General features: G+C 42.1%; 2 protein-coding genes across 2 annotated transcripts; both read right to left on the bottom strand.

Moving 5' to 3' along the window:
* Positions 1-474: 474 nt before the first annotated feature.
* On the bottom strand, positions 475-6923 carry LOC309335219 (vomeronasal type-2 receptor 26-like; the record flags this gene model as incomplete). The annotated part of the gene is made up of 5 exons (XM_081850093.1): positions 475-582; positions 4199-4608; positions 5188-5314; positions 5860-6087; positions 6702-6923. 5 exons carry the CDS (start codon positions 6921-6923, stop codon positions 475-477), a joined length of 1095 nt encoding a protein of 364 aa, XP_081706219.1.
* A 16695-nt stretch (positions 6924-23618) lies between these two features.
* On the bottom strand, positions 23619-25366 carry LOC309335220 (vomeronasal type-2 receptor 26-like; the record flags this gene model as incomplete). Its single annotated transcript, XM_081850094.1, has 2 exons — positions 23619-24517; positions 25099-25366. 2 exons carry the CDS (start codon positions 25364-25366, stop codon positions 23619-23621), a joined length of 1167 nt encoding a protein of 388 aa, XP_081706220.1.
* Between the last annotated feature and the right edge of the window lie 1874 nt (positions 25367-27240).

A 27240-nucleotide genomic window follows, 5' to 3' on the forward strand; every position in this document is an offset into this window, starting at 1 on the left:
GAGAGACTTCAGAGAAGTGTGACTGGCCCAAGGTCACCCAGCAGCTGCATGTGGAGGAGCAGACGTGAACCCGGTTCACCAGATTACAAGTCTACCGCTCTTAACCACTACACCACACTTGCTCTAGGGCCTAGGGCCTAGGGCCTAGGGCCTAGGGCCTGCCGATAAGAAGGTCAGTGGTTCAAATCCCTGCGACGGGGTGAGCTCCCGTTGCTCTGTCCCAACTCCTGCCAACCTAGCAGTTTGAAAGCACATCAAAGTACAAGTAGATAAATAGGTACTGCTCCAGCGGGAAGGTAAACGGCGTTTCCATGTGCTGCTCTGGTTCGCCAGAATTGGCTTAGTCATGCTGGCCACATGACCCGGAAGCTGTACGCCGGCTCCCTCGGCCAGTAAAGTGAGATGAGCGCTGCAACCCCAGAGTTGTCCACGACTGGACCTAATGGTCAGGGATCCCTTTACCCTTTACCTATCCTATGACTTGTTCCCACTGGCAAAAATGCCTCCAATACTTTGTGTTTGATGGTCTTTATCTTTGTGGTTAGGCTGTGCCACACTCAAGATGTACTGATAGCTGTCTCCCTGGATATGCCAAGGAGGTTCAAGGAGGCAAGCCCTTTTTGTTGTTCCAGCTGCTCTCCTTGCCCAGAAGGGACCATCTCTGCTCAGGAAGGTAGGTGACTGCTGAGGAAAGGGCATGCTTTTGGAGAAAGTTTGAAAGTAGACCACGAACTTAACATGAGTCAACAGTGTGATGCTGTAGCAGCAGGAAAAAAATTAAATAAAACAACTAATGTTATCCGAGGCTAATCATAGAATCATAGAGTTGGAAGAGACCACAAGGGCCATCGAGTCCAACCCCCTGCCAAGCAGGAAACACCTTCAAAGCACTCCTGACATATGGTTGTCAAGCCTCTGCTTAAAGACCTCCAAAGAAGGAGACTCCACCACACTCCTTGGCAGCAAATTCCACTGTCGAACAGCTCTTACTGTCAGGAAGTTCTTCCTAATGTTTAGGTGGAATCTTCTTTCTTGTAGTTTGGATCCATTGCTCCGTGTCCGCTTCTCTGGTATTCTGGTGTCCAGGTCAAATGATATTCTGGTGTCCAGGTCAAAGGAAGTAATAGCACCTCTCTATTCAGCCTTGGTCGGACCCCACCTGGAGTACTGTTTCCAGTTCTGTGTACCAAAATTTAAGAAGGATATTGACATACTGGAACATGTGCAGAGGAGGATAACCAAGATGATCAAGGGTCTGGAAACCAAGCCTTATGAGGAACAGGTGAAGGAGTTGGGTATGTTTAGCCCAGAAAGGAGAAAACTGAGAGGAGATATGTTAGTCATGCGGTTGGTCTGGTTGACCTTCAGGGTCCCTTCCAATTATACAAATCTATGATTCTATGATGGATAGAGTGGGAGGAGACAGGATTAGTTGGGAAAGTTTTCCACTACTAGACCACCAGGTGGTCCATAAGAGATCCTGATTCCAAACCACTTGGATCAAATTAGACCTAATGCTCAGAAGTGGAGAAAAGATACAACGCCAAGGGAAGAATGGCAGATGATGTTAATAGAATAAATAGAAATGGCAAGACCGATAAATAGAATAAGAGATCTGGATTTAAAAAAAACTATTTGAGAAAGATTGAAAATGCTTATAGATTATCTGGAGACATACTGTAAACATATTAAAAATTTAACAGTAATAGAATAAATTTGGCAGTTTAAAAAAATATTGAGATATAAATTTGGTGACTGGCCCAAGGTCACCATGTTGTTGCATCATGTTGCAACATGAATAATTAAATACATAAATTTAAAAAAGGTTGGCCGAAGCAACTTGTTTGTCGTCGGTTGTTGTTTTTTTTGTGCTATTTATTGATGGCAATTTCATTTTTTTCTTTTAAGCTGTATTCATTGTGATAGTGGCACTACTAGATACATTCATTATATTATCATTGACCCTCCCCTCAGGGAATATTTCTTTTATGTATTTATTTATTGTTTTTATTAAAGATTTTCTTGGGTTACAAAAGACCATCATACATTGTCTCTATTTTCATATCATAAAGTCCTTTCTATAGATCAGTTATATTTGATGTAAGGTTTTAATGTTGTATATCGTATAAGGTTGGCAGAGAAGACAGGTAGGGAGAGAGAGAAAGAAGGAAATAGAGAAGGGGATAGTAAGCTTTCATTTTTCTACATAGTGTATGTGTGAGGTTTTGTTTCAGCATCGCATGGGTAGATTTTCTTTCTATTCATTTATTAGTTTTCATTGACAGTGAGAGAGATGGGTATTATTTTTTTTCAGGCAATTTTTATCTTGTGATTAGGAAGGGACAATGCAATGTTAATACTTATACTCTCTAATATTTAGAAAGGGAACATAAAATTCATCTGAGTTCTCTTCCTGCTGTGAGCTCTGCTCTTCCCTGAGGTTCCTGTGGGTGCAGGGGAGCCCCCCAGGAGGCACAGTGAGACATTTGCCTTGGGGACAGCTGGGAGGGGCAAAAGATCTGGGTCCAAGGAGCATGGTGCTCACTGCCTCCTCTTCTTGCCACCCTCCTCCTTGCTAAGTATAATTGATTTAATTCACACTGAGATGAAAAGGTAGCTTTAAAATGGGAAATGGCTGAATGTGTATTAATGAAGCGTTGCTAATATTGGGGCTTTCCCAAAGCTATTTCCTAAAGCACTCTGAGCTCCTTAATTTGTTAACAAATTACTGTTGGTTGTTTTCTACTCTGTGCTGAGAGTGAACCTTTGATCATGTGATGAAGGAATTGAGCTGCAAACCTCCATTTCCAAAGGGAGTTGCCTTTAGTCTTTTTCTCCCAAGTTCCATGGACTGAGGATGTAAATGAAGGGAGAGTAAACAGCCTGAGGCCAATGGTGGCTGGAAAGCAGGCTGTGGAGGAGAGACAGATTTCTGCTTCTAGGTCTGCATGGATTATTCCATATTTTCCTAAGATGCTGAGCCTGTGCTGGACAGCACAAGACATTGTATGGATATTTGGGTAGTATCTTTGATTATTGTGCTCTGTTTTTGAAGAGTTCTGCCACTAAAACTTTGAATAATATTTTTCTTCCAGAAGGAGTCAGTTCTCGTGCTTCCAGTCACTTCAGACTGTGCAATATTAATATCTGCAACACTCCTGAGCTGCCATTTCCCCTGCAGCTCCCATTGCATCCCTCCCTTCATGACCTGCTCATTTCCAGTCGTCTTTTTTCTCGCCTGCCACCTTCAGCACAACAGGACTTCTGTGGGCTGCCTCCAGGTGGCATCAGAACACCCAGAGCAGCAATATTCAAGCAGACTCTCTTGATACGCACAGCACAAAATGAAGAGATACCAATGCAATATTTTTTTTTTCATTTTGAAAAACAATGCATAAGCAATTTATTTGTAATACTATCTTTAAAAATGATTCTCTTAATGAACAGCATTCATTATTATTGAATTGTGATAAGGATTTCTTATTAGGCAAAATATATAAACAGTATTCAGAAAAGAATTCCTAAATCAGTTAAAAAATGAACAGTACTAAGGATGGAATATGATTTAAATGATTATTTTGTGTTCTGATTTCCAAAACAATAGCTTTTAAGGAGCTACATTCCCAACTCATGTGTCCTGGTTTTATTGCTACCATGCTGGCTATCAATTGCAAAAACCAAAAACTTATTTTAGGAATGAGGTGCCATATTAAGTCTTTGTAGTCAGGTGCTCCTTTGTATTCAGACTAGGCCTGAGTACAATAATGTAGCACTTGGGAAGGAAGATGCAGCCCAGAAGCCCAGCACTGGAGGCCAACATAGAGAAGATCTGCACGGCTACCATGTATTTCCCCTTGGTGCTCAGGTAGGTGGGCACAAAGGACACCCAAACACTGCAGAAGACCAGCATGCTGAAGGTGATCAGCTTGGCTTCATTGAAGGACCCAGGCAATTTCCTGGCCAGGAAAGCCACTGTGAAGCAGATGGCAGCCAGGAAGCCCATGTAGCCAAGGACTGTGTAGAACATGGCAACAGATCCTTCGTTACATCGCAGGATGATCTCTCCAGCCTGGGAGTGCATGTCAGAGTCTGAGAATGGAGGAGAGGTACCCAGCCAGATGACACAGATGAGAATTTGGATACTGGAACAGGAAATGACAATGGAATTAGCCAGACTCTTTCCCAGCCATCTCCTCACCCTGTTTCCTGGCTTAGTGGCCAGGAAGGCCAGCACAACGGTTATAGTTTTTGCCAACAAAGAAGAGACAGCAACTGAGAAGATGATGCCAAAGGCCGTCTGCCTTAGAAGGCAGGTCACTTTCCTTGGCCGGCCTATAAACAGAAAGGAGGACAAAAAGGAAAGGAGGAGGGAGACAAGGAGGATGTAGGAAAGGTCCCTGTTGTTGGCTTTGACTATGGGAGTGTCAAGATATTTAATGAATATTCCTAAAACAAGGCCTGTGATTAAGGCCAAAAACAGGGCAGTGGAAGCCAAGAGGGTCCCCAGATATTCATCATAGGACAGGAAGGTGATAATTTTGGGGATGCATTGATCTCTGTCCTTGTTAGGGTGTTGATCTTCTGGACATTTGGTGCAGTGGTCTGCATCTGGAAAAAGAAGAGTGTCTGCATGAACATTTTCCTGTAGACTAGCAAAAAAAGCAGGTCAATTTTGAATCCAGCCAGCCCCTACAAATGGAAACAGTGATAGGACTTACTATTTCTGCTAATCAACACAGAGAGTTGGTCCTTGCAATGTAGGTCCCTCATGCTGATAACCTCTTATTCCCCTCCCAAGGAAGAGCTTGGAGTGATCTTGAAGCTCCAAGTTAATTGCAGCTACATCTGATCTCACCCCAACACCAGGTGTTGTCAGATGGGTGTAATTTACAAAAAAAATGTTCCTTGGAGGAGCATGGACTGGAACTCTTGTCTTCCCCGTACAAACCAAATACCCCAGCTACTTTGCCACACTGACTGGTTCAGGAGAGCCTACCAGACGCAGCAACGCTGCCTAATTCTTACATACTCAAGGCTGTCTCAGTGGTATCTGGAAAGCTTTTTAAGACTATGTAAATCACTGTTGAAACTTTATTAAGTTCAGCCATAAGATTATACTTGAATATTCCTCAACCAAGGACATATATTATTGTTCTTTTTGCTACACATTCCTCTGAAGTCTCCTACCTTCCTGAGTGGAGATCATCCCTTCTGCACATGGAGCACAAGCATGGCAGCAAATGGGTTTCCCTTCCTGAACCTTCTTGGCATATCCAGGGCGACAGCTTTTGGTACACCTGGACTGAGGAAGGGTCTGACCAAAAAGAGAAAAATGCATCAATGAAAGACTGTTAGCAAGTAACTTCTGGGCCAGTGTACAGTCTCGGTCTGTGTGGAATAGACACGGCTATGGTGTTTGATGCTTTTTTTGATCCATGGGACAAAACAGACAGCCAAATTCCTTGGGACACAGTTGGGGCAGAAAGAGATAATCAAGAAGAGAGAATTACATGGAGAATGTATTGCCCTTGGATTTAGGAGTCAGAGATCAAATCTGCAGTTATTGAAACTGTTATCCAGAGAAACAAACAACCAGAAACAGAAAGGTATTTGGAGCAGCCATGTTGTGTTCAATTCTGAAGTCTGGCATGCTTCCTGAATACTGCAAAAGCCATGCCCCAGTCATATTCTGACCTGCTTTTCCATTTTCATGTTTCTTATTTTGACTTTCCTCCATTCATCTCCTCCCACGTATAGTTTTAGCTCATTACTTGAATAGGCATAAATTATACTGTTGTTTCCCCCAACAGAGAATCAGATCTCAACATATCTCTAAAAGGGAATGGAATGCAACCAAACCTGGTTGAACATTCTGGACCACACAAGAGCCTCTTGGTCAATGATGAATTTTGGGCCTGAGGATCCCTGACTGCTTATGCTTCCAAATTTCATGGCACCAAAGGACATGTTGGGAAATGGCACCCAGTTCACAACATCAGATTCGACTGTCAACTGCCCCTTCTCATCCAAATAGACTCCTTCCATGGAAGTATTGTAAAACTGGGAGCTTCCCAGGAAAGGGTGAAGCTAGAACAGGAAAGAAAGCATGCACATTTAGAAAAGAAGAAAATTATCTAGATAACATAGCCTAATTGCCGAAGATCTTTGTACAGACCGACAATGGGATCTTTAGCCCATTGTTTTTGCTTCAGCCTTTTGGGACAGACTAAAGCCGTGAGATACATAAGCTTTATTCTGCACCCTTGGAAGAATTCTGCACGGATGAGTTTCCTTGGCTAGTAATAGTATGAAGCTTTGCTAAGGAAGCAGGTGGTAAAGGGGAGACAGATTGTCTTCTCAGCAGCAAAATAAAATGTGGGTAACAGTACAGTACAGCGGTACCTCGGGTTACAGACACTTCAGGTTACAGACTCCGCTAACCCAGAAATAGTACCTCGGGTTAAGAACTTTTCTTCAGGATGAGAACAGAAATTGCCCGGTGGTAGCGCAGCAGCAGTGGGAGGCCCCATTAGCTAAAGTGGTACGTCAGGTTAAGAGCAGTTTCAGGTTAAGAATGGACCTCCAGAACGAATTAAGCTATTAACCAGAGATACCACTGTAAATGGAGGCAAAGTAAAGTCAAGCCTGAATGGAATTCACAGCACCAATGCCTGTTTAGCCTGTGAGGAAAACAGCAATACCTGCCAAGACTGTATCCTTTGATATTTCAGCCTCTTTTTACCCTTCGCCACCATCTGATTGGATTTGGAGGAAAGCGCAGCCCTTATGGCCTGTGCCAGAGCAAGGACAAGATTGTAAATACTGTAACTATCCAGAGACAGGATTTTCTCAATCACTTCGTCAGGCAGGGACTCCAGAGTGTCATATTCCCTGCACCTTTTCCTTCCTTTTACAGACAACATGTGCTTTGAATATGAACACTTAAAAGAATTCAATCCAAACTTAAACATAGGAGCGTGAAATGTTTCATAATTATCATAGTATGGCCTTCTTTTAATACGAGTTAAGAAAGAGAAAAAACCACGGATGTGCAGGGGAGAAAGCAGATCATAAGACAAATTCAAGGTGAGATCCCACAAAGCTGTTGTGATCCAGACTTTCCCCACAATGGGACTTAAAAGTATTTCAACCATATTTTGCAAAAAACGTATTATACTAAAGAAGTAACGATTCTCCCCATAGTAGACTAATACATTGACTTCGTTCCACCTGAAAAATGTTTTGAGAGGCACTGTTACTCTCTCCTGTACTGAGGTGCTAAGTGAGAAGGCAGCACAAATTGTGTTCCTGGTTAGCAGGGGCTTCAAGGTCCTCATGAACCTCTCTCCATTGTTGGTGTCTGGAGCAATGAGGCCAATCCAAGTCCAGTTGAAGTGCAGGAGCAGTTGGACTATCCCCAGATATTGATGTTCTTCTTTGGGGACCATTCGGTAGAGAAAAGGGAACTGAGTTTTGTCATTAAGAGCATCAGAAACAAAACCATAACTGACCTAGTAAAGAACAGACGAGATTAGTGTTGTCACCCCCAACAAAATCCCAAATCCAGTACTTTTTACTTGCCTGAATGATAACTTTTCTCTGACATGGAAAACAGAGAAAAGACACAGTTTCATGGGAGCTAAGAAGCTTTACTCCAGGGAGCTTAACAACACCCCATATTTAGCTGTTTGCTTTCCAAAAACGGTGACAGAGTCCTTGGAATGGATTGTGTTTGCTTTAGGTTATGCCCTGATTGCATTTTTTTTACTGCTTTTAGAACATGTATCTTGTAGCAGTTTTATTTAATTGTATATGATCTCATCCTTATTTCTTCATTAAAGTGTCACATTTAAGAAAAAAGAACAGATTTTGTTAAAAAGAAAAGAGCTCACACAAAATTACAATGAACATTTTTAGCTCACATTAGACCTATAATAGCCATCAGTTCTTCTATATAAAATTAAGCTCTAAAATCAGTTGCTATAAACCCTACAGATGTCTAAATAGATTGCTGAGGTATTTGTAGTAGAAGAAACTTGCCTTGTGGCATACACTGTAATCCTCCTCCTTATATCATCAGCTCACTTTTCTTAAGTGAGAAATGTGTGCAGACTTATCCCAGATAAATGTACAATCTTTGGAGAATAAATATAGCTTGACAACAACAACACATTTCATTTTGTGTTTATGATGGCACAATGCAAAATCATAACTATTTACTGACTTATTTCTATGTTCCATTTTTAAATATTAGAATTATTATTATATTATATTATTAGAATTCATTTGGTTTCTCTTCCCAGTTTTTTCTTCTCTAGTTGGTTCTGCATTTTTATACTGCATTCCCTGTATTTCATCGTGGTCTAAACCACTAACCCTCTTGGGATTTCTGATCTGAAGGTCAACGGTTTGAATCCCCATGATGGAGTGCGCTCCGTTGCTCTGTCCCAGCTTCTGCCAACCTAACAGTTCAAAAGCATACCAGTGCAAGTAGAAAAATAGGTACTGCTGCAGTGGGAAGGTGCATGGAAATGGTGTTCCGTTGTGCCAGAAGTGGTTTAGTCCTGCTGGCCACATGACCCAGAAAGCTGGCTGTGGACATACGCCGGCCCCCTCGGCCTGAAAGTGAGATGAGTGCCTCACCCCATAGTCACCTTTGACTAGACTTAACAATCCAGGGGTCCTTTACCTTTACCTTCCTAGATTCAATACTAGTGAATCACAGAATCGTCAAATTGGAAGGGGCCACAAGGGCCATCTAGTCCAACCCCCTGAAATGCAGAATCTTATGTGGCTAGAGTTCTGATTAAGACTGAAAGCATATATTTGACCTTGAAATTCCTGGGCAACTATGAGTGTGGACAAAGCAGATAAGGGAGCAGTAAGATGAGGCTCTAGAAGTACAGCTTTTGAGGATAATGTGATGCAACTGTTGTCAGAAATTATTATTAATAATAATAATAATATTATTAATTTATTATTTGTACCCCGCCCATCTGGCTGGGTTTCCCCAACCACTCTGGGCGGCTTCCATAAAAACCAAAAATACACTAAAATATCACAGATTAAAAACTTCCCTGAGCAGGGCTGCCTTAAGATGCCTTCTGAATGTCAGATAGTCATTTATCGCTTTGACATCTGATGGGAGGGCGTTCCATAGGGCGGGTGCCACTACCGAGAAGGCCCTCTGCCTGGTTCCCTGTAGCTTTGCTTCTCGTAATGAGGGAACCGCCAGAAGGCCCACGGTGCTGGACCTCAGCGTCCGGGCAGAACGATGGGGGTGGAGACGCTCCTTCAGGTATACTGGGCCGAGGCCGTTTAGGGCTTTAAAGGTCAACACCAGCACTTTGAATTGTGCTCAGAAACGTACTGGGAGCCAATGTAGGTCTTTCAAGACTGGTGTTATGTGGTCTCGGCGGCCGCCCCCAGTCACCAGTCTAGCTGCTGCATTCTGGATTAGTTGTAGTTTCCGAGTCACCTTCAAAGGTAGCCCCACGTAGAGCGCATTGCAGTAGTCCAAGCGGGAGATAACCAGAGCATGCACCACTCTGGCGAGGCAGTCCGCGGGCAGGTAGGGTCTCAGCCTGCGTACCAGGTGGAGTTGGTAGACAGCTGCCCTGGATACAGAATTGACCTGCGCCTCCATGGACAGCTGTGAGTCCAAAATGACTCCCAGGCTGCCCACCTGGTCCTTCAGGGGCACAGTTACCCTATTCAGGACCAGGGAGTCCTCCACACCAGCCCGCCCCCTGTCCCCCAAAAACAGTACTTCTGTCTTGTCAGGATTCAACCTCAATCCATTAGCCGCCATCCATCCTCCAACTGCCTCCAGGCACTCACACAGGACCTTCACCGCCTTCACTGGTTCCAATCTGATAGGGAGGTAGAGCTGGGTATCATCTGCATATTGATGGACACCCAGTCCAAACCCCCTGATGATCTCTCCCAGCGGCTTCATATAGATGTTAAAAAGCATGGGGGAGAGGACGGAACCCTGAGGCACCCCACAAGTGAGGGCCCAGGGGTCTGAACACTCATCCCCCAGCACCACTTTCTGAGCACGGCCTAGGAGGAAGGAGCGAAACCACTGTATAGCAGTGCCCCCAGCTCCCAGCCCCTCTAGACGGTCCAGAAGGATGTTATGGTCGATTGTATCAAAGGCCGCTGAGAGATCCAGCAGAACTAGGAAACAACTCTCACCTTTGTCCCTAGCTCGCCGGAGATCATCAACCAGTCAACCATGATGAGGCCTGAATCCCGATTGGAAGGGATCCAAATTAAAGATGATATAAAACAAAATTCACAGGGTATTGAAAAATTGAATAAAATTTTTGAAGACTTGAAAGTGGAACTGAAAGAGGTGAAGACTGAGGTCACAAGTCTTGAGACAAGATTGACACAGCTTGAGACAGTTAGAGTGATTGATATAGAAAGATTACAGTATGAAAATTCAAATTCGATTGCATTTCTTCAGATGAGGGAATGGGAATCTCATTTAAGATTGAGAGGTGTGCCTCAACAGGAAGAGGATTGGCTCAGGAATTGGATGATAGATCAATGGGTGGTGTGGTGGGATTTGAAAAAAGATGAAGTTGACTCTTGGATAGAAAAGGCCTACAGATTTGGTCCCAAAAAAGATTCAAAAATCACCTATGACTGCATAGTGGTCTTTAACACTAAAGAACAAAGAGATACCATTTTGGGCCTGCATTATAAAAAAGGTTTAAAAATACAGGATAAAGCCATCATCCTTTTCAAAGAGATCCCTTAACACTTTTTGAGCTTGAGATCCAACTACACAGACCTGACAACCATTCTGAGGAGGAAAAATATTTTCTTCAGGTGGGAATTCCCAGAGGGCCTTTCTTTCAAATTTGAAGGAAGAAAACAAAGAATTAAGATTGTTGGAGAGAAAGAGTCAGATTATTTTTTTAAAAAAAAACTGGAAACAAGCCTCTTGGAACACTTGGATTATAAATTAATCTTAATGGGAGATCTGAATGGAGTGGCATCCACTTTAATGGATAGAACTCAGAGACAAAAAATATTGAATGCTGGCAGACTACCTAAGACTTTTTTTTATCTAACTGATAAATTTGACCTGTCAGATATATTAAGAGTCAGAAATCCAACTAAAAAAGACTTCACATTCTATTCAGATGCAAATCAATCATTTTTGAGAAAATGATTATTTATGGCTATCCAGAGACTTGGTTCCCAGAGTAACAAAAATGGAAATTTGCCCTAAAACTTGCTCAGATCATAATGCAGTATTTATGGAAGTGAAATTCTCTATACAGGGATCTTTCAGATGGAGAATGAATGACGACTTGCTGAGGAGTGAGCAAATTGTAAATAAGGCCCAAAAAACCCTAAAGGACTATTTTGAGATTAATATGAACCAGGGCATGGAAACAAGGGTTATTTGGGACCCCAGTAAAGCTGTAATGAGAGGATTCCCCATTCAACAAAATTCAATTAGGAGAAAGATACAGAATGAAAAGAAAGATAAAATTTTGGACCAACTAAAAGATAAAGAGAAGATCCTTAGAGGCAATCCAAAGAATTTGCAGGTACAAAAGGAAATTAAAGCTTTACAGACTCATTATTCACAGATTATCAATCAAGAAATAGAATGGGCATTAAGAATGATGAGACAAAGGAACTTTCAATCTGCAAATAAATGTGGGAAACTTTTAGCTCAGCAATTAAAAAAGAGGCAAAAACAAAGTACTATTACAAATATTGTATCAGATGGAAAGTCTGTAGAGAACCACGTGGACATAAGAAAATGCTTTCAGAAATATTACAAACAACTGTATAAAAAGAGTACAGAAGATAAAGTTAAATTTGAGCAATTTATTAGAACTAATGGTTTGCAGAAGATCCCCGAAGGTAAAAGGATCCTACTAAATGGATTAATTACAAGACAGGAGGTTGAAAATGCAATAAATTCAATGCAACTTGGCAAGGCCCCGGAACCAGATGGTTTGTCAGCAAAATATTATAAGATCCTGAAAGACTGGCTCATTCAGCCATTGTTAGAAGTTTGCAACAAGATTATAGGAGGGGACAAAGCATCCGAAACCTGGAAGGAAGCTTACATTACTCTGATTCCAAAACAAGATCAAGATAGATCTAATGTTAAAAATTATAGACCAGTCTCCTTACTCAGTGTGGATTACAATTTTTTTTGCCAATATATTGGCCAATAGGCTGAAGTAGGTCTTGTCAGAATATATTCATAAGGACCAGGCAGGTTTTCTGCCTGGAAGACACATGAAAGATAATATTAGGAATCTAGTAGATATTTTGGAAAAATTGGAAGCAAGAAAAAATTGTAAAGCAATGTTAATGTTTATTGATGCGGAGAAGGCCTTTGACAATGTATCTTGGAGTTTTATGAGACAAAATTTAGAAAGCATTGGGGTTGGTCAGGAATTTTTCAACGGTATTAATGTGATCTATCATGAACTAAAATTATAGTAAATAATGTGGTATCGGAGGAAATAAGAATTGAGAAGGGTACCAGGCAAGGGTGCCCACTTTCCCCTCTGCTTTTTATTTCAGTTCTCGAGGTCTTGTTAAGCATGATAAGGAAAGATGAACAAATTAAAGGTATATCAGTAGGATCAAAACAATATAAATTAAAAGCCTTTACTGATTATTTGGCACTGACACTTCAAGACCCAGACTCCAGTGCAGTAAAAGCACCGGAGATGATACAGGAGTTTGGACAGGTAGCAGGATTTAAGTTAAATAAGAGCCAAACCAAAGTGCTAGAGAAAAATTTGGACAATGAGGAAAGGAAATTATTACAAGAAAAGATGGGCCTAGTCTTTGTGGAAAAAGTAAAATATATGGGGGTTAATTTGCCAGTGAAAAAATTGAATTTATATAAAGACAACTATGAGAAATTATGGAATGAAATAAAGAGAGATCTTGAGAGTTGGTCAAATTTAAAATTATCATTAATGGGTCGGATCTTGGTAGTTAAGATGAATGTATTGCCAAAGATGTTGTTTTTGTTTCAAGCCCTCCCAATTATTGACAACGTGAAATGTTTTAAAGAATGGCAGAAAGTTTTGTCTAGATTTATCTGGCAGGGGAAAAAACCCAGAATTAAATATAAATTACTAACAGATTCTAAAGAAAGAGGAGGATTTTCCCTGCCAGATTTGAGGATTTACTTTGAAGCCGCAGCTCTCTGTTGGGTTAAGGAATGGATACAACTAGATAACGTGGATGTTTTAGATTTGGAGGGATCTGACAATGTGTTTGGATGGCATGCTTATCTATGGTATGACAAGACAAAGGCCCATAATGGTTTTAAAAATCATGGAGTTAGAAAACCCTTATATAATGTTTGGATAAAATACAAAGATCTTTTAGGAAGGAAAACACCCAGATGGCTTTCGCCAATGGAAGCAAAGGCCCAGAAAAAGTTAAATATGGAAACTAATTGGTTGAGATATTCAGATCTATTACTGGAAGAAAAAGAAGGAATTAAATTAAAACCATTTGATCAAATTAAAGATAAAATAAATTGGTTACATTACCATCAGATCAATGAATTGTATAAATTAGAGAAGAAAAATGGTTTTGCACCAGGAAAAAAAAAGTTGGAAACGGAGTTGTTAGATTCTAAAGTTAAAAATTTATCTAAAATGTATAATCTATTGTTGGAGTGGCATACAAAGGACAAACAAGTTAAATCTGTGATGATAGATTGGGCAAGAGATGTTGGACATAATATAATGTTTGAAGACTGGGAAAGGTTGTGGAGGAAAGGGGTTAGGTTCACTGCATGTTCGGTGTTAAAGGAAAATATTATGAAAATGATGTATATAGGTGGTACTTAACTCCTGTAAAACACAATACTGATAATCTATGTTGGAAATGTAAAGGAAAAGAAGGTACCTTTTATCATATGTGGTGGACCTGCCCCAAGCTGAAAGACTTCTGAGAGAAGATTTATAATGAATTGGAAAAAAATGTTGAAATATACATTTATTAAGAAACCAGAGGCCTTTCTTCTTGGAATAATAGGTCTGGAATTGCCCAAGAAAGATGTTAGATTGTTTATGTATGCCACAACTGCTGCAAGGATTTTGTTAGCCAAGAATTGGAAAACACAAGTAGTGCCAACAGTGGAGGAATGGCAGATGAAGATGATGGACTTTTGGGAGCTAGCCGACCTGACCAGAAGAGTCCGCGACCAGAAGGAGGAGGAGTACCAGGAAGAATGGATGAAATTTAAAGAATATTTAGTTAAATATGCTGAGATAATTTAAATAGAAATTCTTGCAAATACCAGATTGGCTTAGGATTTAAATATGTGATTTTATATAATAATATGTTTAAAGTTTATATGAAAAGTAAGAAAGAAGTTAATTGACTAAGTAAATTTTATGAGAAATTAGTTTTGGAAAACTGTTACAATGATATACATTGAAATTCAGCCAGGGGGATTTGAGGAAGTCACCTAACAATGTTAATAATAGTGGAATAATTACGGTTAGGATTTATGTGTGTGTGTTTGTTAATTTATGAATTTGGAAAATCAATAAAAAAAAATTTTTGGGGGGGGGGGAGACTGAAAGCATATTACAAGAATAGATCATTTCAGGGTGTGTGGCCAGACAGAAAAACTTAGAACAAAGCTCCCACTCCTGGATGCCAAAATTTGTGAAGATGTTTAAGAATTGCTCTCCGCTCTGTACTTTTCAAAACCTCGCCTTCAGAAATGATTTTTTTTTTTAAAAAAAAAAATCCAATCACAACACAAATACCAATTGTGAAGGAAGCAGAGGCAAAACATGATATAGGGAGTGGCTGCTTTTTAAAAAGATTTTTTTTTCTTACTTTTAAAATTTTATTTCTTATTGAAAATATTTCAGTTAAACAAAGTAAAAAGGGGTTCATAAAAAACTAGGGGGAAACTATAATTCTATACATGCATATATAATACAGTGGTATATAAACGATGATTCTAATATATATGATATTGTTTATAACATACTATCTTTTTTATGAATCCTTTCCAAACATCTTAATATATGTCCATAAACAGTCAAAGTCTATAAGCTACCTGTTCATATGTTGCATAGTGTCCAAATCAAGGGAAATAATAGTGCCACTCTATTCTGCCTTGGTCAGACCACACCTGGAATACTGTGTCCAGTTCTGGGCACCACAATTTAAGAAGTATGTTGACAAGCTGGAATGTGGGCAGAAGAGGTTTAGCTAGGATGATCAAGGGTCTAGGAGTCAAGCCTTATGAGGAATGGTTGAAGGAGCTGGGTGTGGTTAGCCTGGAAAAGAGGAGACTGAGAGGAGATATGATAGCTACATTCAAATATCTTAAGGGCTCTCACATAGAAGAGGGAACATGTTTGTTTTCTCCTGCTCTGGAGGGTAGGACTCAAACCAATGGCTTCAAGTTGAAGGAAAGGAGATTCCAATAAAACATAACGGAAAAACTTTTTGACTGTAAGCACTGTTTGACAGTGGAACGCTCTCTCTCGGAGGACTCTCCTTCCTCAGAGTTTTTTAGGCAGAGGTTGGATGGCCATCTGTCATGGATGCTTTAGCTGAGATTCCTGCATTGCAGGGGGTTGGACTTGATGACCCTCGGGGTCCCTTCCAACTCTAATCTTCTATCATTCTGTGATTCTAAGAGTTGCCATGTCTTCTGTGTTTGATTAAAGAGGGCCATAAAGGGGAAGCATAGAGAAGCCATTAAAGCTAAGAGATCCAGTTATTTTCCATGAAACTAATTATCTTTCATGAGTCAAGGTAGCATATAAATAAGTAAATAATAAGCAGGACCACATTAGGAATGTAAGTCTCAAGCTTTTCCTTTACTGTAAATTGCTCTTACTTTTACAGGTTTGTCTAGAGTTTGCTTAGCCTGAGCTCACAGAATTTGTTTCAAAGGATGACATTTCATTGCCTTGTCATGCACTTTTTTTGTATTTTGCCTCTTGTTTCTTTAATGTTTCCTTTTGCATATTTGTTCATTTGTATCTCACACAGCACTAGCCTTCATTACTTATTCCATTCTTCTGCCTTAATTTTGACAATTTCCTCAAATATATTTCTCCATAAAACACAGCATTTGCACCTGTGGGATCTTGTAGATTTAGCTAAGGGCTTATTGACACTTCCCTAATCCCGTTGCTTTTCCAATTTAGAGTGGGTTTTCTGTGGGAAAGGAGTAGAGTGAGGGAGAAATGGCTTGGACCCATGCCTACAAAGCACAGGGTAAATGGAAAGCCACTCAAACCCATGCTTTCTAGCCATGGGATAGGAGGAAGTGTGGACAAACCCAGAATCTCCTGAGTCATCTTTGCTAAGAGGCGGTTGAGGCCAAATTCTCCTTCTGCCTTAGAATCATGAACGACATTTTCACATCTTTCCAAAGAAATTGCAATAACATTCTGGGAGTTTTCCTTCCCTCCTGACATTCATACCTGTGGGGTTTTGTAGATGCTTGACATGGTGGAAATATCTTTGGATGTGTCAGAGTCAGCCCCCTCAATAATGGCCAATACTTTGTTCCATGGTCCACAGTAATAGTTTGGGATGTTTGCCTGCCCAGGGCAGAGCAGGTCCACCATGGCACCACAAGTCATTCTGGCATCATAAAAGTTGTCATAGATGTCATAGCCCAGGGTGAGGTTGGGGAAAAGCATGTGGTTCTGATTGACCTCCTGAACGGCAAACAAGAAGGACAGGATATGCCAGTAGGCCCAGGCTCCTCTCCTGTAAAAAAGTGTGTGTCATCTTGACATTCTTTCCACACAAAGACCAGATTGTGTCATCCTTACCTGAGACGGGGATGTGTGTGTAAAAATCATGAGATGTGTCTGCAGCATCTGTACACCTGAGATCCGTAAACCGCTTCCTGTTCAAATATTAGAAGAACGGGCTATTCTAAAGCAAATGTCTCACTAGTGTGGGTGAAAGCGCACAGTTTGCAGTAGATAACTTTCTGACATTCAGAACGAATCCTACCATTTCCCTCCAAAGGGATGAAAATAGAAGACATAATTGAGCAAGCAAAGGTACCAGAAATGAGGAGATGTGCCCAGGAGACAACAACATTTGGTGTCCATGAAGTCAGATTCAGCTTGCATAAAGTTTTTACAACAGCAGGCAAATAAGGACTTACCCATGAACTCTGGCTAAGGGAGGCTCATTGAAGACGCTTGGATTGAACCCAACAGGTGTAGCGGATATGACCCCACTAATATGGTAGTCTCCTCGCCTGTACCAATTCAAGGGTTCATTGGGATCCCTTATCAAAGTCAATGGGCATTTTGAGTTCAGCATCTCTGGCGTTGCTTCAGGTAGTAGCAATAGCAACAGCAGAAGGTGAGTTATGATGCACCTGCCATTTACTCCAATCTCCTTCTTGAGTGCTATCAGCAACAGAGCTAGCAAATTACCAGCAGTCAAAATCTGCTTGGAAGACCCAGGCTGTATTGACTTAATCACAGGGAACATGCCTGGCGTACATGGCTTGAGAGCCAAAGAGGATTCACTTCAGCCCCATGTGGGCAGCATAACCCCACCCCACCCTCAGTGGCACAGTGGAGAAGTATTTATGTACCAGTCTCTTCTGGCTGAGTTTGATGAAGTTACATCATGTTGTTGTTCAATGCTGGATGCAAATATGATTTTATTCCTCTTGAGCTTTGGCAAGATGATGACAAAGAAATCACCATTATTTTTAATAATTACATTTGCCTTCACACCATGTTGAACTCCCTTTATGGCGCCAGGTGTAGACCTGAAGGAATACCTGTTCCATCAAATCATAGAGCTATAGAATTGCAGAATGAGAAGGGACCCTGAAGGAGATTTACTTTGTTGAGCAGCTGTCAGAAAGTTCTTCCTAAAGTTTAGTCTGAATCTCTTTTCTTGTCATTTGAATCCACTGTTTCAGGTCCCACCCTCCAGAGCAGAAGCAAACAACCTTGCTTCATCTTTCATGTGACGATTCTTCAGATATCTGAAGAACTTCCCACTGCATTGTGGTTCTACTTGTGACATGGGTCAGAGAGGGGCACGAGAGGCTGGCATGACCTTTCCTAGCACTTCTGAAAGACTGGCCCATGGTCCCACAGTGGGCCTCAGTGCCACAGCCCACCCAGTGCCTCCTAATTCACCCGTCCTGCCCCTGGGCCACACATAGCTCTTTGGTTGGACCAAGGGCATTACTGACTGCCTTCAGATGTCTTCTAAAAGTCTAGTAGTTGTTGTTCTCTTTGACATCAGGTGGAAGGGCGTTCCACAGGGAGGGCGCCACTACCGAGAAGGCCCTCTGCCTGGTTCCCTGTAACATGGCTTCTCGCAGTGAGGGAACCGCCAGAAGGCCCTCGGTGCTGGACTTTAGTGTCCGGGTAGAACAACAGGGGTGGAGACACTCCTTCGGATAAGCTGGCCTTGACCATGGTGCTGAACTTTTAGTGGGATGGAGTAGTATTTCTTATTATTATTACTGTACTATTGGTTGAGCATTTTAGGAATTCTTTCTTGTCACTGGCTTTACCCCTGCAGTGCCATTTTGTGACTGGTGAGCCTCAATAATTTCCCGCCCTTTCTAGAGTTCTCTACCTTAGCTCTGCTATACCTTCATGTGAGTCAAAATCAAGATTTATCTAGCTAGCCTTGAACACCTTTTGAACAGTTTTCCACTGAGAGAGAAGTGGGGTGTGAATGTTTCATAGCAAAGTGAAGAGAAAACAAGTAGCCTTGCCTGGCACTTGGGGTCCACCAACATTTTTGGGCTTGGTTGTGTGCACATTTGGAAAAGTAAGACACTGTTGTGGGCACCACAGAATAGCAATTTCATGGAGGAAAAACTGGCAATGTTCGCCCACAAAGGCAAAATAAGCACAACAAAATAAAAAACCAGACACATCCTCCCCACCACCTTGTGCAAGAACAGATAACTCCTCCAACCAAATGATGCAGAACCTTGCAGGACCCCGAAGCATAACTGCAATAGCCCAACTTCTATTCTTGGTTGGACTACTGCAATGAGTTATATGTTGGAGTGCCTTTGAGGATGGTTCGGAAACTGCAGGTGAAGGTCAAGGTAAAGGACCCCTGGATGGTTAAGTCTAGTCAAATTTGACCTGGGGTGCTGTGCTCATCTCTGCTTTCAGACTGAGGGAGCCGGTGTTTATTCACAGACAGTTTTCTTGGTCATGTGGCCAGCATGACTAAACTGCTTCTCATGCAACAGGACACCATGACAAGTGCCAGAGTGCATGGAAATGCTGGATCACATTGGCCTTTGGCCTTGAAGCAGAGCACCTCTGATGAGTTCTTGAGAAGTTACTTTTTTTGTTTTGGCCTTGGTTCTGACTTTACATTACCAGTTGCAAAGGCAATCTTTATGGCGAAATCCCTGGAGATTTTGCGAGAAGACTATAATTACATAATTAAACATCTCCTCCTGCAACTTCCTGGGTTGATCAAGGAGCAGGTGCAGAACTTGAGGGAAAACATGTTTGTGAGAAATCGTCACTGTGTCCCATAGCCTGACACTTGACAAAACTTGCTAAAAAAACCCCTTTTTAGAGAATCAGTGGTAGAGCATTTTTTATTTTTGCATGGATAAAGTCCCAGGTTCAATCATACATGGTTCTTCTCCTCCCCAGTGTATTTTCATGGCTACACTGAGAGGCAGTGAGCGCTCAAGGTTACCCAGTGGGCTTCATCTGAGGAATGTTGGAGGCTATGTAACCGGCCACTGTGAGAACAGGATGCTGGACTAGGTGGGACACTGGACTGATCCAACAGTCTTCTCTTGTGATGGAAGGCTCAGCAGCACAGCCCATCTCATTCTGGGCAACCAGCAGCTGCCTCCTTTTCTCCCTTAGCTGGGCTTCTCTCCCTCCCCTCTGGGCACTTCCAAAACTCCCCAGCCTGCTTTCCTTCACTTCCTCTCTCTCTATATCCCTGATGATATAAGAATTAGAGATCCCATTAAAAACTTATTTTAATCATGTTTCACTTTGATTGTATTTATAATAATAAATAATAATAAATTTTATTTATATCCCGCCCTCCTCAGCCGAAGCTGGGCTCAGGGCGGCTAACAACAATCAAAATAATCCAACGATTCTAAAAACATTTCATTATAAAAATTAATTAAAATCAAATTGATAGCAATTTGATTAAGCAAAATTCTGTGCAGATTGCCAGAGGAGGGGGGTCAGGCTGCGCCCTGGCCAAAGGCCTGGTGGAACAGCTCTGTCTTGCAGGCCCTGCGGAAAGATGTCAGGTCCCACTGGGCCCTAGTCTCAGAGCTTTCCACCAGATTGGAGCCACGGCCGAGAAGGCCCTGGCTCTAGTTGAGGCCAGTCTAACCTCTCTGTGGCCTGGGATCTTCAAGATGTTTTAACCTTTTAGATATTTAACCTTTTTGAATGTATTTTGGAACCTTTTAGAATGTATTCGGCTTGATTTTTGTGTTTTCTGCATTTGTGAGTCTCCCTCCTCTTCTGCTCTCTCCTCTCTCCTGATCTACCTCTGAAAGTGGTACAAATGGCAGGATGTTTTAGCACCAGAGTGTAACTCAGCTATCCCTGAAGCTATCTGAGACCCAGGAAGAGGATTTTATCATGCTCTTCCCTCACTGAAGGCTAGGTTGCCAGGATAATGCCAGACACCCAAGATGATGTGGGGGTGAAGATACCAGGATGGAGCCATGTGTGCTTTACTTCTCATGACTTTCCTGACATATGTGAAGATTTTTTAATGATTATTTGTTATGTTTGAAATACTATATGAGCTTTTCTTCTGAAGTGCCTAGAGGCAGACGTTCTCAACTGGCATGTTGAGTTGAGTGAGCTCTGTCCTATTACAATAGCTATAATAAATGTTTGGTCCCTAAATCCAAGAAGTTCCCTTGGTTCTGTGGTTTATTCAAAAGGTTCCTCACCTGGGTAACAAACAAGGGGGTCAGGGTCCCTTCCGATTATACAAATCTATGATTCTATATAGGGTAGAGTGGGAGGAGAGAGGATTAGTTGGGAAAGTTTTCCACTACTAGACCACAAGATGGTCCATAAGAGATCCTGATTCCAAACCACTTGGATCAAATTAGACCTAATCCTCAGAAGTGGAGAAAAGATACAACGCCAAGGGAAGAATGGCAGATGATGTTAATAGAATAAATCGAAATGGCAAGACTGATAAATAGAATCAGAGATCTGGATAAAAAAAACTATTTGAGAAAGATTGAAAATGCTTAAAGATTATCTGGAGACATACTGTAAACATATTAAAAAGTTAACAGTAATAGAATAAATTTGGCAGTTTAAAAAAGTATTGAGATATAAAGATGGTGGAAAATAAGATATAGGTAGAAATCAGAATATGGAGTTGAAAAAGAATGTAATAAAATGCACCATGGAAGGAGAGTCAATATTTATTGTGTTGTTTTGTTTTTTATTTCAAATATTGTACAGTGGACGCTTGGGTTGCAAACGTGATCCGTGTGGGATGCACGTTCGCAACCTGCAGCGTTCGCAACACGGAGCGGCGTCTCTGCACATGTGCGGATTGTGATTTGGCGCACATGCGCATGCGCAAGGCACAATCACATTCGCAACCCGAGCATCCACTGTACTGGTCACAGGTATGAATCCAATACAGAGCAAGCACGTAACTATGTATTTGGCTTCTGGCACAACTCACACATACCGCTCTGTCTATTGTTCTCCTTCCTAGCAACTATGTGAGTGTGGGGAGCGGTGAAGGTCTGCCTATTTTTTTCTATGGCAGAGCAGCTTCTTTCACAATGCTTCTGGTGCTTCACTTCCGGTCTGGGAGGGGAACCCAGTATGGTATCTGGGGGAGCCATTGCCTGTCAGTGAGAAGCTGGAAGAACTAGGTGAACCAAGAATCTGGCTCAGCGTAAGGCGGCTTCCGACCTTCCGACCACCATCATGCAGCCTGCTCCACCATTTACCTGCATCCCATCATGCCAAGATTTCCTTTTGCCCACCTGAGAGCACACTGGAGAGCCAGTGTGGTGTAGTGGTTAAGAGCGGTGGACTCGTAATCTGGGGAACCGGGTTCGCGTCTCCGCTCCTCCACATGCAGCTGCTGGGTGACCTTGGGACAGTCACACTTCTCTGAAGTCTCTCAGCCCCACTGACCTCACAGAGTGTTTGTTGTGGGGGAGGAAGGGAAAGGAGAATGTTAGCCGCTTTGAGACTCCTTAAAGGGAGTGAAAGGCGGGATATCAAATCCAAACTCTTCTTCTTCTCTTCTTCCCTAATATCAAAGTTGGTGATCTTAGGTTCTCTTCTTCTTCTTCTTCTTCATGAACCAGTTGGGTGGGGATCAGTTTTGTTATTGTTGTTGTTGTTGCATCATGTTGCAACCACATCAAAGTTTGTTTGGTTTTTAAATCAATTGATTTATGTATTATAAATAAATACATAAATTTTAAAAAGGTTGGCCTCCGCAACTTGTTTGTCATCGGTTGTTGTTTCTTTGTATGCTCTTTATTGATGGCAATTTCGTGTTTTTTTCTTTTATACTGTATTCATTGTGATAGTGGTACTACTAGATACATTCATTATATTATTATTGACCCTCCCCTCATGGAATATTTTATTTATTTATTTATTTATTTATTTTATTAAAGATTTTATTGGGTTACAAAAGACCATACATTGTCTCTATTTTCATATCATAAAGTCCTTTCTATAGATCAGTTATATTTGATGTAAGGTTTTAATGTTGTATATCGTATAAGGTTGGCAGAGAAGACAGGTAGGGAGAGAGAGAGAGAAAGAAGGAAGGAAGGAAGGAAGGAAGGAAGGAGAGAAGGGGATAGTAAACTTTCATTTTTCTACATAGTGTATGTGTGAGGTTTTGTTTCAGCATCACATGGGTAGATTTTCTTTCTATTCATTTATTAGTTTTCATTGACAGTGAGAGAGATGGGTATTATTTTCAGGCAATTTTTATCTTGTGATTAGGAAGGGACAATGCAATGTTGATACTTATACTCTCTAATATTTAGGAAGGGAACATAAAATCCATCTGAGTTCTCTTCCTGCTGTGAGCTCTGCTCTTTCCTGAGGTTCCTGTGGGTGCAGGGGAGCCCCCCATGAGGCACAGTGAGACATTTGCCTTGGGGACAGCTGGGAGGGGCAGAAGATCTGGGTGCAAGGAGCATGGTGCTCACTGCCTCCTGTTCTTGCCACCCTCCTCCTTGCTAAGTATCATTGATTTAATTCACACTGAAATGAAAAGGTAGCTTTAAAATGGGAAATGGGTGAATGTGTATTAATGAAGCGTTGCTAATATTGGGGCTTTTCCAAAGCTATTTCCTAAAGCACTCTTAGTTCCTTAATTTGTTAACGAATTACTGTTGGTTGTTTTCTACTCTGTGCTGTGCTGAAAGTGAACCTTTGATCATGTGACTAGCCCAAGGTCACCCAGCAGCTGCATGTGGAGGAGCGGAGACCCGAACCCAATTCACCAGCTACATTCCCAACTCATGTGTCCTGGTTTCATTGCTACCATGCTGGCTATCAATTGCAAAAACCAAAAACTTATTTTAGGAATCAGGTGCCATATTAAGTCTTTGTAGTCAGGTGCTCCTTTGTATTCAGACTAGGCCTGAGTACAATAATGTAGCACTTGGGAAGGAAGATGCAGCCCAGAAGCCCAGCACTGGAGGCCAACATAGAGAAGATCTGCACAGCCACCATGTATTTCCCCTTGGTGCTCAGGTAGGTGGGCACAAAGGACACCCAAACACTGCAGAAGACCAGCATGCTGAAGGTGATGAGCTTGGCTTCATTGAAGGACCCAGGCAATTTCCTGGCCAGGAAAGCCACTGTGAAGCAGATGGCAGCCAGGAAGCCCATGTAGCCAAGGACAGTGTAGAACATGGCAACAGATCCTTCGTTACATCGCAGGATGATCTCTCCAGCCTGGGAGTGCATGTCAGAGTCTGGGAATGGAGGAGAGGTACCCAGCCAGATGACACAGATGAGAATTTGGATACTGGAACAGGACATGACAATGGAATTAGCCAAACTCTTTCCCAGCCATCTCCTCACCCTGTTTCCTGGCTTAGTGGCCAGGAAGGCCAGCACAACGGTTATAGTTTTTGCCAACAAAGAAGAGACAGCAACTGAGAAGATGATGCCAAAGGCCGTCTGCCTTAGAAGGCAGGTCACTTTCCTTGGCCGGCCTATAAACAGAAAGGAGGACAAAAAGGAAAGGAGGAGGGAGACAAGGAGGATGTAGGAAAGGTCCCTGTTGTTGGCTTTGACTATGGGAGTGTCAAGATATTTAATGAATATTCCTAAAACAAGGCCTGTGATGAAGGCCAAAAACAGGGCAGTGGAAGCCAAGAGGGTCCCCAGATATTCATCATAGGACAGGAAGGTGATAATTTTGGGGATGCATTGATCTCTGTCCTTGTTAGGGTGTTGATCTTCTGGACATTTGGTGCAGTGGTCTGCATCTGGAAAAAGAAGAGTGTCTGCATGAACATTTTCCTGCAGACTAGCAAAAAAAGCAGGTCAGTTTTGAATCCAGCCACCCCATGCAAATGGAAACAGTGATGGGACTTACTATTTATGCTAATCAACACAGGGAGTTGGTCCTTGCAATGTAGGTCCCTCGTGCTGATAACTTCTTATTCACCTCCCAAGGAAGAGCTTGAAGTGATCTTGAAGCTCCAAGTTCTTAATTGCAGCTACATCTGATCTCACCCCAACACCAGGTGTTGTCAGATGGGCGTAATTTACAAAAAAATGTTCTTTGGAGGAGCATGGACTGGAACTCTTGTCTTCCCCATACAAACCAAATACCCCAGCTACTTTGCCTCACCGACTGGTTCAAGGGAGCCTACCAGATGCAGCAACACTGCCTAATTCTTACATACTCAAGGCTGTCTCAGTGGTACCTGGAAAGCTTTTTAAGACTATGTAAATCACCATTGAACTTTTATTAAATTCAACCATAATATTATATTTGAATATTCATCAAAAAAGGACATATATTATTGTTCTTTTTGCTGCACATTCCTCTGAAGTCTCCTACCTTCCTGAGTGGAGATTGTCCCTTCTGCACATGGAGCACAAGCATGGCAGCAAATGGGCTTCCCTTCCTGAACCTTCTTGTCATTCCCAGGGCGACAACTTTGGGTACACCTGGAATGAGGAAGGGTCTGACCAAAAAGACAGAAAGCATCAATGAAAGACTGTTGCCAAGTAATTCCTGGAGCATTGTACAATTTCAATCTATGTGGCATAGACACGGCTTTGGTGTGGATGGTTTTTTTGATCCATGGGACAAAACAGAGGGTCATAGTCCTTGGGACACAGTTGGGGCAGAAAGAGATTATCAAGAAGAAAGAATTACATGGAGACTATATTGACCTTGGATTTAGGAGTCAGAGCTCTCTGCCATTATAACAAAGCTCTAGTAAACACAGTACCAATCTGCAGTCAGTTAAAAATATCAAAACCAGAGAAACAAATAAGCTGAAACGGAAAAGTATTTGGAGCAGCCGTGTTGTGCTCAATTCTTAAGTCTGGCCTGCTTCCTGACCACTGCAAATGCCATGCCCCAGTCATAGTCCAACATGCTTCTCCATTTTCATGTTTCCTTTTCTTTTTCAAAGTAAAGTTTACATTTAAACACACGTCATAGTCATAGAAAAAAGAAAAAGGTAGGATTTCCCTAATCCTTGGATCATTATTATGTTGGATAGGCAACATATCTCTAAAAGGGAATACAATGCAATGAATGGGTTTTTCAAACCTGTTTGAATAGCCTGGACCACACAAGAGCCTCTTGGTCAATGGTGAATTTTGGGCCTGAGGATCCCTGTCTGCTTATGCTCCCAAATTTCACGGCACCAAAGGATTTGTTGGGAAATGGCACCCAGTTCACAACGTCAGATTCGACTGTCAACTGCCCATTCTCATCCAAATACACTCCTTCCATGGAAGTATTGTAAAACTGGGAACTTCCCAGAAAAGGGTGAAGCTAGAACAGGAAAGAAAGCATGCACATTTAGAAAATAATAAAATTATCTAGATAACATAGCCTAATTGCCAAAGATCTTTGTACAGACTGACAATGGGAAAACCATCTAGATAACTTGGCCTAATCTATGAAGGCATTTGTACAGACTGACACTTTGTGTGTGCGTTTGGGAAATGGATCTGTGGCCCATTCTTTCTGCTTCAGCCTTTTGGGACAGATTAAAGCCATGAGATCCATAAGCCTCATTCCACACCCTTGGAAGAACTGTGCAAGCATTGGCCTCCTATTTGTCAAAGTAAGGTTGTTGGACGTGGTGTGTAGAAATCAGCTCCCTTGTCTAGTAATAGCAGGAAGCCTTATTGAGGGATTAGGTGGTGAAGTGGAGGCAGATTGTCTTCTCACAAGCAAAATTAGGATGCGGGTAACAGTAGAGTGGTGCTGTGGTCTAAACCACTGAGCCTTGGGCTTGCCGATCAGAAGGTTGGTGGTTCAAATCCCCGCGACGGAGTGAGCTCCCTTTGCTCGGTCCCTTCTCCTGCCCACCTAGCAGTTCGAAAGCATGTCAAAGTGCAAGTAGATAAATAGGTACGGCTCCGGCGGGAAGGTAAACGCTGTTTCTGTGCACTGCTCTGGTTCGCCAGAAGTGGCTTACTCATGCTTGCCACATGACCCGGAAGCTGTCAGCTCCCTCAGCCAGTAAAGCGAGATGAGCGCACAACGCCAGAGTTGTCTGTGACTGGACCTAATGGTCAGGGGTACCTTTACCTTTAACAGTAAAGTAAATGGAGGCAAAGTAAAGACAGTTTTGAGGCAAGCCTGAATTCACCTGAGAATGGAATGCATAGCACCGATCCCTGTTCAACAAAGATATCTGTGAGAAAAACAGGAATACAGTGGTGCCTCGCAAGACGAAATTAATCCGTTCCGTGAGGCTCTTCGTATAGCGGTTTTTTTGTCTTGCGAAGCAAGCCCATTGACGGCTTAGCGGATTAGCGCTATTAGCGGTTTAGCGGCTTTTAGCGGATCAGCTGATAAGCGGCTTAGGGCTTAGGAAAAGGGGTGGAAAGGGAAAAACCCCCGCAGGAACTCGCAAGACATTTTCGTCTTGCGAAGCAAGCCCATAGGGAAATTTGTTTTGCGAAGCGCCTCCAAAACGGAAAACCCTTTCGTCTAGCGGGTTTTCCGTCTTGC

Source organism: Podarcis erhardii (assembly GCF_964252035.2).
Source record: "Podarcis erhardii genome assembly, chromosome: 2".
In the NCBI taxonomy this organism is placed as follows: Eukaryota; Metazoa; Chordata; class Lepidosauria; order Squamata; family Lacertidae; genus Podarcis; species Podarcis erhardii.